The following is a 10,654-nucleotide window of genomic DNA, read 5'->3' on the forward strand; positions in this document are numbered from 1 at the left end:
AAACACTCCAGATCCTTATGGCTGTTGTGCAGTACAGGACTAAACTGATTGAGCCTCACCGGGGTCTGTGTTTCACATTGCTGGCCTCCCTCCTCACAGTAACTCACCCTTTATATGGGTATCTCTCTTATACAGTATACTGTATAACTCCATTGTACCTTCATTCACACACCTACTGTACCCCAGCTTTGGGGTGCTGTTCCTTATACTAGTGCTGTTTCTCATGAAGGTAAAGAGCGGGTTCCCATCTGGGTAAAGAAAGGAAGCATGACATTCCCCTCTGTCCCTGACATGCCGGTGGTGATGGTGGGACCAGGCACTGGGGTGGCACTATTCTGTGCTGCAATTCAGGATAAGGTAGCAAATGGGAAACCTGGTGACATATTTGCAGATAGAATAGAAAACTCTCATGTTCAAGTGATTTTGGTAACTGGGCGGTGAAACCAATATTATTGGCTCAGTCGATGTGTGACGAACTTTGTCTCCCTCTCACTTGCACACAGTGATTCATGTTTTTCCCATTGATTTTATCTTGCAGGAAGCTTCTTGCTTTTCGGATGCAGGGAACAATTAAAAGATTTCTATTTTGAGTAAGAGTGGGACGATTTGGTGAATCACGGCCACTTGACCCTATTCACCGCCTTCTCTCGAGATCAGGTCTGTCTATTCCCAGTGTCTTCCTCAATCTGACATAGTCATTGTAATACACAGGCTAACCAGCAGGGGGAGGGGGCACCTGCTACAACAATGCACTCTGTTCTATGCCTGTGACACCCAATAGTGATATAACTTACAGCCACACGAGCCCCCAACCGACTCATTTCTCCCCAAATGTTCTAACCCACTCAGTGACTGATTAAAAGCAATTACTAAGGAGATCCATTGGCTCTGGGCAATTCCCTGCCCAAATAACATGATTTACCTTATAATAAAAGGATCACTGTACTCTGTGCCTGTCAGTGCAGGGGGTAATTATTCTCTCTCTCTTCCCATTTTACTGTGAACAAGGAGTAGCAGGGCAATTGCTGTAAGTCTCAACGGCTCTGGAGTCATTTATCTCTCATCACTGAATTTTATTTCATGTCACCTCCCTGCTCCTGACTGGTTACCTCTGTGTCATGAATATATCATATCATTATAATATTATGTCATGTGCTGGAAAGATCTGTGCTCTGATTGGCTGAGCTCAATGGAATTCACTGCATTTTGGGAATGTATCACTACCACCTGCAATGTCTGTTTCTATTTCTAGCAGCATTCCAGATTCCTAAAATATTATTGAAGCACTTTATATAGTGGCAATCTATTACACACTGCATAAATGATGTCTCGCATCATATTTGGGTTTTTTCATGATTCTGTTTTCTTGATTTCTATAGGAATATTTTGTGTTTTGACCAAAACAGTGATCTCTCTCTGCCCTGTGTCACCCCCTGATTATCTTCTCTTCTCCGCAGTAGGATAAAATATATGTGCAGCATTGAATAAAGGAGAATTGTCCACTCCTATGGGACCTGATTGGCACTAAACAAGGCTACTTCTACATAGCAGGGTAAGAATAGGGTGCATCGGCATTTGGAGGCTGCAGTGTTTGTGACATGTGGGATATGTGGGGTTAATGATGCTTTCTACCGATAATGGAAAGAGAACACAGACAGAAGAGGATGAGGTAAGTGGATTAGGCACAGTTGCACTTTGTTACCGCTTGGGGGCAACAGACAACTCCAAAAATGTATAATGACTTCATAAACAGCCTGGAACTGGAGAGGGAGAATGTTACAGAACTTGTTTTGTCTCTAGAATGTACCTGCAATGTGGATGAGGCTTTGTGTTCCCTTAACCAGTTTTACCTTGTTGCCATGTTGCTTGCTATGTTGTGATGCTACCAATCAAATTGCTTGTTGGTTTCTCTTGGACAACACACGTGTATGGGGCTTTACTGCACTTTGCAGCACTCCTCATAATAAAAAAAGCACAAAGCATGATGTGCATGCAGGGTTCAGAGACCAACTAACCCTGCCTGGCATGCTGGGATCCTAGACTGGCTCCTGCACTGATCATATACAGCACTACTAATGCGAGGTCTACTTTAAGTGATGATGTCCCATTATGATCGACATCTATAAAAGCATTGTTAGCATTCTGTTCCATGTAAATATGACTTAAATACTCAAAATGTATCTTGCTATATTTAACAAACTACTATTTCGTATGTAACCATAACATAATAAATATCTGAATGAAAATCATGAAACAGGAGGGAAATTTAGACAAGCTGTTTCTTGAGATCTACTGATCACTAGTTAAAGGTCTACTGGTAGATCCCGATCTACCTTTTGGGCATCCCTGATATACAGAAATCATTGGGTTGATACTGTGGTGTGGGCTGGTGTTGCGCCACTTACTCGGCAGCCCTAGTTAAACCTCTGTCTCTCTACTTTGTGTTTTATTTCTTCCACCACTGTGCCCATTGGTGTCAGCAATGCCAAGTAGATGCCCAATGAGGTGACTGCTGAAGTGGGTGTTGCAGCTGGAAGGTGGGATGTCTGCCCTGACGCAAAGCAGTATCTTGCCACCGTGGAGAAATCTCGCCACTTCCAGTCTGAGACGTGGTCCTAAATATGCGTGTCCTTTATTGCCTCTGCCCATCCAAAAGTGTATTCTGGGTTCATGGGAAGAAAGGAGAGAGCTGATGCTGGGGCTGTGGATTCTTCTAATAGTTCTGATCTGAGGGTCACTTGGATCACCTGCAGGAGGCCCAATAAAAGAACCTGAACAGGAAGGATGCACTATATGAGGGACTGGCTGGTCACACAGCTAATCTTTATTCCTGTTTATGTTCAGGAATGTCTCCATTGTGGCAGAATGTGGATATTCTATGTGATTGGGAGCCTCCTGCCCAACCTGGAGGTACATAGTCTGTGAATAAAGCACATCCATAGGGGAATTATTAATACTGAGGGGTCTACTGATTTTGGCTGAACTTAGGGGGGGGGGCAAGTCCTACATGAAACAGGAGATTGTGTAAGTTACCTGTATAGTAATCATATTATAGACATTATTTTATGACTCCAGAGCTGTGTGCGTGTTTGCCCCTTGGAAATGTAATGAGACCTCCTAGGACTGGCACAGATGTTTGGGGGTTGCCTTTGCCTGTGGGTGGGAGAGGTTTGCTTAACCTTCCCATTTCACCTGGACATAACAAAGTGAATATTGGCAATTGTACAGTGCAACAGGGAATGGAACTTTCATTATTTACTTCCAGTTATACTGAGCTCTGCCAAGTGCAAACCATAGATTTATCCATGAGTTGCACTTTCTGTTCTTCTGTCACAAAATAAGCTGACCCCCCTCCCCCCAAAACTTTTGCACAAATAGAGCAGCAGTTTATGTCATTCAGTGGGTGGCACTTAACTACAGCACTGAAGCCAATCTGGCAGTGCCCAGGTATTAAAGGGGAAGGAATTCCTGGTACATCAGCCGTTTGCTAGTATCATTGTGTTATGTCTCTAGGGTTTCCTTACTCCCCATATGCAGACTGAACCATGAAACTGCCATTCTGATTGCTGGAGATTTTCGATTTGCTTCACGAAATGGTATTCTGCATCCAAAATCAAGCTTCAACCCTCTGCCTGACCAGGGGAAAGAGAGCAGCCCAGGACTATAAACTTGATCTGTTTGTTCCGAGAAGTTTATTCTGTTTAGATAGGAATGTATCACACAATGAATTCTATTTGTAGTAAGGTCATTGATTAGCAATGTCTGCTACACAATTGTGTATAGTGTGCCACAGAGCTGCCATGTTGCTTCTGTTTTTATTGCTGCAGTTACTTCTCTGGGCAGCAGAGGGCTCTGTTGAACTGGACTGTACATGTATATAATATATGTACCCCATAGGCTCAGGCATGTGCAGATGTAAAACAGCAGGAAGCTGTGTGTACTCGAAAAATGAGTTCCCCTCCACCTTTATGGAGGAAACTAATGGCACCATGTGTGCATTTTGCAGATATATGTTGAATTTTAAAGGCAGGCTGTTTCTTTAAGGGCTCTCTGCTGCTGGTTGTTTGTCTGCTCAGCCTCTCTTATTGGCTGGGTGGAACAGGACTGACTGGTTGTGTTACCTGCTCCTTGTAGTACACACTCAGAACTGATAGTGTCCCTGTAGCAGTGCCCTATGTGCACATGGATTTATCAGCCTGACACCATGGGATTACACAGCATTTTCCTGCAGGTAAGAATGGTCTGCAAGGGGCACACACCCAATTTGTTCCTGTGCCCAGGGTTGTACCCCAAGGCCTAAACTGACTTTGTGTGTGTGCTTTGCAGGGCAGTATATTTTGTCATCCTGTTTCTGGGTAACTCAAGATTTGGTCCCCCCCAAATTGCTAACAATTAACTAAACTGCCAGTTGATACTGTTTCACCATAATCCTGACACCCACACCTTGGGGGCTACAGCGGGGATCAACCTAATATACTCAGTGGCACTGTCAGTAGATGTTCAGTAAATGATACTTCATGTGAGGCGCAGCTGCCATTCTGCTTGCTTCTGATGGGTCCTTGGAAAGTATCACACCATACAGGAACCAGCACTCCATCTGCTTAATCAATTTATATTAATCCCTTCTAATCTATGTGTTACTGTCTCTTTAAAAGGTAAACCTTCTTCAACCCAGGCCCATTTATAGTAATGTCATATGGATCTTGCCCTGGAGTAAGTGACTGCTGTCCCCCCATCTGTGGTTTTTGAAGAGTAGAGAGAGATGATGATATTGCCCCCCCTATTGGTAGTGGCTTGGTATTGCCTTCCTTGTGCACAAGATGTCAGTGCCATGGAAAAAATCTACAACTGCCCCATTTGTGGATCAGGCCCAGGTTTAACCCCAAGTGCTTGCCCTCAGCGAGGTTTATCCATAAAGATCACTAAATCCCCCCAAGTACTTGCCCTCAGGGAGGTTTATCCATAAAGATCACTAAATCCCCCCCCCCCCCAAGTACTTGCCCTCAGGGAGGTTTATCCATAAAGATCACTAAATCCAATGCCATTTGCCATTGCAGAAATATGGAGCAGGATAGCAGAATAGGAGATGCCCAGGGACCCACCGCTGCCCCTGAGAATTTCCATGCACCGAGGGAAACTATGGATAATGCTAGTGAGCAGCATGTCTGTTCCCTAAACTCCACTCACCTCTGTGAGCAGGAAGAGGGTGCAGTGTCCGGAGGCCAACAGGTGCTTGTGGCAAGGGGTGACCCCTTGAATTCCTGGCCACCCACAGACTCCAACATAGAGCATGCCCAAGAACAGCTTAAAGACACAGAGCCTCCAAAAAGCCTTAATGAAGACCTTGATGAGCACAAGGCTCTGGTTGAGGTGTCCAACCCTACTGATCTTCAGGATGGAGCAAGCTTGGCCTCTCCGAGGGACTTTGCTGACCAGGAGACCAAGGAGGATCAGAGGGCTACTGAGAAAATGGAAGGACAGCTGACTAGCCTGTGTGGGTCCCAGCAGGGACTGGATGTGACTGAAGCAAAAGGGCAGGATGCAGAACCCACAGAGTGTTCCATTCTGCTGGAGGAGAACTTGGAGCAGGAATGTCCCATATGCACAGAACCCTACAATGGCACCAGTCACAAACAGTCCTTTCTCAACTGTAACCACACCTTCTGCAACAACTGCATCAAGACCATCATAGAGAATGCCAGTCGAGCCGAGATTGGCCGAGTCGTGTGTCCAATCTGCAGGCAGAGGACTCCCACGATGCAGTGGGAGATCCTTAAGATGCAAGAGCAGATGATGGACAATGTGACCCCCCAGATCCAGCAATTCCAAGTGGCCCAGGAGCCGCCAACCAGGGGACCCGGCCTATGCTGGGCTTTGGAGTACAGATTTCAGAAGCGCTTCTACACCACCCGAATGTTTCCTTTCGCTCCCTGTTGTCGGTACCCAGTCAGATGCATCAGTGGACTGCGCAAACTGGAGCGGAGGAACCGCTGCCTCTATCGCTGTCTCTTGGGCCTCCTCTTCCTCATGGAGATCATGAGCTTCTTTGTAATTTTCCTGCCCATTATCATCCTCATCTTGGTCATTGTATTTACTAGATAATCTGGCAAACTCCCCCCCCCAACCCCCAAGACATTGATTTTCTACTCATTGTTCAATTATAAAACCAACACATCTCAGCTTTGCCCCTTGTCCGAGAGTTTTATTATATAAACCCCCCCATGAACATTAAACTGCCTTTAAACAGTTAAAGCTGTTTCATTCCAACCTGAATTTGTTTTCCTTACACCCTGCTGCTTAAAGGGGAACTCCTACCAAACAAGAGTTTCTGGGTGGAGTTCTCCTTTAAATAGAATAGAATACACTACATAGTCCATGTTTGCCTGGTGCTGAAGGTCACCTCTGTACTTGTCATTATCACATATCTCGGAGCATTGGGTCGCCAGTCAGCGCCACCTTCACCCGGGCTCTGGGCCAACTCTAGTTCTGCACTTTCTCTTCTCAATGGAATCCGGGGTAATCAGATGAGTAGAATTCCTAAAAGTGAGACGAAGGGGGGGGAAGGTGGATCTGAGTGGAACTTGGGCTCAGTTTTCTTGTTTGGTGTGATCTTCTGTAGGTCCAGTTGGGATAAATGTGTCTGAGGTTCCCTTTGCCTTATAGACACTTACTGACCTCTCCTCAGTTTCCTATAAACACAGAATCACCATTTGTATAAATACAAATTATACAGAGAAGGAATGTTCTGGGCACACAATACTGTACTGTCTAAGGGAATCAATATGGCACCTCCTCCCATATGTATAAATACAAATATACAGAGATGGAATGTTCTGGACACACAACAAGCCATACACTCATACATTACTGTCTAAGAAAATCAATATGGCACCTACTCCCATATGTATAAATACAAATATACAGAAAAGGAATGTTCTGGGCACACAATAAACTATACCCTCATACTGTGCTGTCTAGGGGAATCAATATGGCACATCACATATGTATAAATACAAATATACAGGGAAGGAGTGTTTTGGGCATACAATAAGCTATACCCTAATACTGTAGTGTATCAGAGAATCAATATGGCACCTTCCTCCTGCCATATGTATAAATAAAAAATAAACAGAGAAGGAATGTTCTGGGCACACAATAAGCTATGCCCTCATACTGTACTGTCTTAAGGGAACCAATATGGCACCGCCTTCCCATATGTATAAATACAAATATACAGAGAAGGAATGTTCTGGGCACACAATAAGCTATACCCTCATACTGTACTATCTAAGGGAAACAATATGGCACCTCCTCCCATATGTATAAATAAAAAATATACAGCAAAGGAATGTTCTGGGCACACAATAAGCTATACCCTCATACTGTACTGTCTAGGAGAAACAATATCTGTAGGATGGAGTTAAACAGTGGGGATACATAGTACAGTGTGAAAGTAGAAATATTTACCCTCTTTCCATTAAATGATAGTTTTTGGGGGCAAAAAGAGTGCCCTTGGCTCACCTCATGTAACTGATTGCTCTTTGGAGCAGGTTCTTCCTCCTCCTAGGTTTTTGTGGGGCCCTGAGCATCTGTGAACTTTTATTTTTACCCCTGTTGATGTTTTCAACCTGGGTAGCTGGGGCAAGTTCCAACTCTCCAACCTCCATAATCTCGACACTAACCCACTGGCATGTGTGGCATTGGGTAATATCTGCCTCCAGCCCAAAAGGGGCATAAAGAGTCATGCTATCACAGACGGGGCAAGAGGGCATGTTTGGGTCAATGAAGTCTAGGAGGTCCAACTCCTCCATCTCCTCCTCAACAGTCTCAAAATAAGGGACCCTGGTGTTTATGGGTAGGGCTTGAATCCTATCCTTCCCAAATATGTCATTAAACACCCGGCAAATGGGGCACGAGATGCTGTAGGCGCTGTCCTCCCCCAGCCTCTCCAGACAGCCTTCACAGAACGTATGGAGGCACATGGGCAGAATCCGGGGCTTCATTGGCCCATAGGCTCTGTAATCATCCAGACACACGGCACAGCGCAGAACATCAGCCAATGCTTCACCCTCAGTCTCCTGTGACATTGTGTCGCTAGTGAAAACAAGTACTGAAAAGGTGATTCAGACTCAGGAAGCAATAGGACCACACGGCCTACTCAAGGGTTCCAGGGCTTTGGCCTAAGGACTTGACTCCAAGCAAATGGCTTTCAGTTGGGTGGTAATGTGGGGGTGAAACTTAGAGGTTCCTCTGCTCATAGAAGATCCATTTTGCTCCACCTAAATATAAATTCCAATTAATTATTTGCCCCATCAGTGGTTCTTGGGTGGCCATGGAATAAAGGCAGCCAAACGTCCATTGTTCTCTAGACATACGTTCCGCAATATCCTCCAGCGCTCCGTACGTAACCAGGAGGACTCTGCTGTGGACATGGGCAGTCACATTGGAGACAGAGTCCAATAGTTCCAGAGCGGAGAGGAAAATTGGTAGCAGACACTGTGGCAACCCTACAGAACCTTTTGCTTTGGACCCAAAATACTCTCTATGCAGTGTAGATGTGTTGGATCATGTCCCAGGTGTGTACTGTAATGGGAACTCCTAACTCCAGGCTGCTGATCATTAACTATGTAAGAAGGGATTGGGTGACATCCTATTGGTTTCATGGCATATTAACCCTATGCTGGGGTGCCATAAGTCTTGCTCTATACACAGACCATGATAATACTTTTTCTGTGCACAGATCCACCACCACTTTTCTTGGAACTTGGTGGAGCGGCTTGTGCCTAACCAACACATGTCACTAACTTTAAAGAAGGACTAAAGCCTTTGATGCATTCCACAGACTGTACCCAGCGGTACAATCAGGTCCCTCATCAGGGGGGAGAGTTGTAGGGGGCCCGAGGGTAAGGGGGGCCCTGCCACGCCACACTTACTTGATTAGCCGGGTCCCACATCTTTCTGAGAGCTGCTGACTTCGGGAAGGCATGGACGTTTAAGGGGCTCTGGCCACCAATTTAGGCCACCAAATTTTTTTCTCATGTGGGGTCCTAGCCACCATTATTTTTTAATGGGGGGGGGCCCTGGCCACCAATATCTTTTTATTTTTTATTAACATGTGGGAACCCGAGCCACAAATATGTTTTTTTTTTTTACTGTGTGGTGGGGGCGGACCTGTGGGTGGGGAGGGCGGACCTGTGGGTGGGGCTTGCGGTGGACGCAGCCCAGGGGGCCCAGGAAATTTTGTCGTATGGGGCCCTACGATTTCTGATGGCGGTCCTGGGTACAATAGCCCTTTAACAGTACTGATCCAGTCCTTTCCAGCAGCTTCCCATCTTGGATCTTGCTGAGCATTTGTGTGTCAGTAGTACAGCACATGCTCAGTGGGTCTTGGGCATCTTCTGAAGAGTTAAGCTTAGGGAGAGGGGGAAATGACTGAGCAGAAGTGAGGTCACAGCTCCCATGTAATGTGATCCTTGTATTAGGTAAGTGACCACAGCCCAGAGCATGTGCTGGGAATCAGCAGGAGAGAAAAGAAGGAGCTGTTGGGGTCATCTTTGGGGGCATAGATCTTCCCTGTCAAAGGGCTGAGGGGGCCTTGTGCTAATAAAGAACTCCACGCCATATTGTGTAGCATTTCTAGACCAATTCTTTTAAGTTTTAGTTCTCCTTTAAAGAAGACGTAAACCATTCAGGCAGTTCTATGAGGTGTTGCACTAAGGAATGGTCATATAGGCTATAAAACTGCTGTACTTGGCAACAAGTGATGCTCTGTGTGCTCACAGGATTTCATTAGAGGTTGGAATAAAACCCAATACGAATTGTGGATTCTGTTACATCTACAGGAACTACAACTTTTACCCACAGTCTAAAAATGAAGGATTTAGCCCTGCCGCTGGGAATTGTGGGAGTATGGTCTCCCTATTTGCTCTTCTGAGCATACTTGCAATGTGCATTACCAGTACCAGACAAGTATATCATAAGTGCTGAGGCCAAAGGGGAAATCAAGAGGAATTCCATTTCTTGATGCAGAACCATGGACTGACTATAGGAGGAGACAAATATGAGAAAAACTGGCAAGTAGGAGTTTTGGGTGTAATGGTGACCTTTTTTTTATCTTTTATATATACTGGAATGTGGCAGCTTCATCAGACCATAATGGGCAAGACTGGGCAACTCTCAGAGCCCTCTGTTCTTGTATTTGGCCTCCACTAAGGCTAATATCACTGCTGCTAGTTTCTCCATCAGTAGAGAAAGGCCCAAAAGGGCTAGTCGTGCCTGTCAGTGAAATTAATAGAAACCTCCTCTTCTGAATCTCGTACCAGTGCGCCTGCTGATGTAGGAGAACGACGGAGCTTCCACCACCTTCATGCTGGTGCTAATTTTGCAGGTTTCCCTTTGCAGGCTGTGTCAGTAGGGGCAGCAGATTTGAGACCAATAAAGGTCTACTTGCTTTCCTAAATAATTTTGGGTGATAACCTAGATATTTCTGGAACTGTGGCCAATGACTGATAAACCAATGTTTTCCTTGATCTCTAACATTCTTATTAGCTAAAGCGGACCACAACCAAAGATTGGACCTCAGAGGGCAACTTAATCTAAGAACAGTAAAACAACCACTGCCATGGAGAGAGATGGACTTGCCCTATTGCTTCCT

General features: G+C 45.3%; 1 protein-coding gene across 2 annotated transcripts in view; it reads left to right on the forward strand.

The window, feature by feature from the left end:
* LOC108699860 (E3 ubiquitin-protein ligase rnf8-A-like) overlaps positions 1-6,184 on the forward strand; it is a 10,767-nt gene extending 4,583 nt beyond the window's left edge. Inside the window, exons 2-4 of one of the 2 annotated variants that reach the window (XM_041575326.1) lie at positions 539-657; positions 1,458-1,552; positions 5,058-6,184. In XM_041575326.1, coding sequence (XP_041431260.1) covers positions 5,062-6,102 — 1,041 coding nt within the window. In that variant the 5' untranslated portion in view covers positions 539-657; positions 1,458-1,552; positions 5,058-5,061 and the 3' untranslated portion in view covers positions 6,103-6,184. Of the gene's footprint in view, positions 1-538; positions 658-1,457; positions 1,553-3,879; positions 4,232-5,057 lie in introns of those variants that run through there. The other variant, XM_018232496.2, reaches the window with a different exon arrangement.
* The last annotated feature ends 4,470 nt before the right edge of the window (positions 6,185-10,654 follow it).

The sequence above is a fragment of the Xenopus laevis genome, chromosome 8S (assembly GCF_017654675.1).
Source record: "Xenopus laevis strain J_2021 chromosome 8S, Xenopus_laevis_v10.1, whole genome shotgun sequence".
NCBI classification, from domain to species: domain Eukaryota; kingdom Metazoa; phylum Chordata; class Amphibia; order Anura; family Pipidae; genus Xenopus; species Xenopus laevis.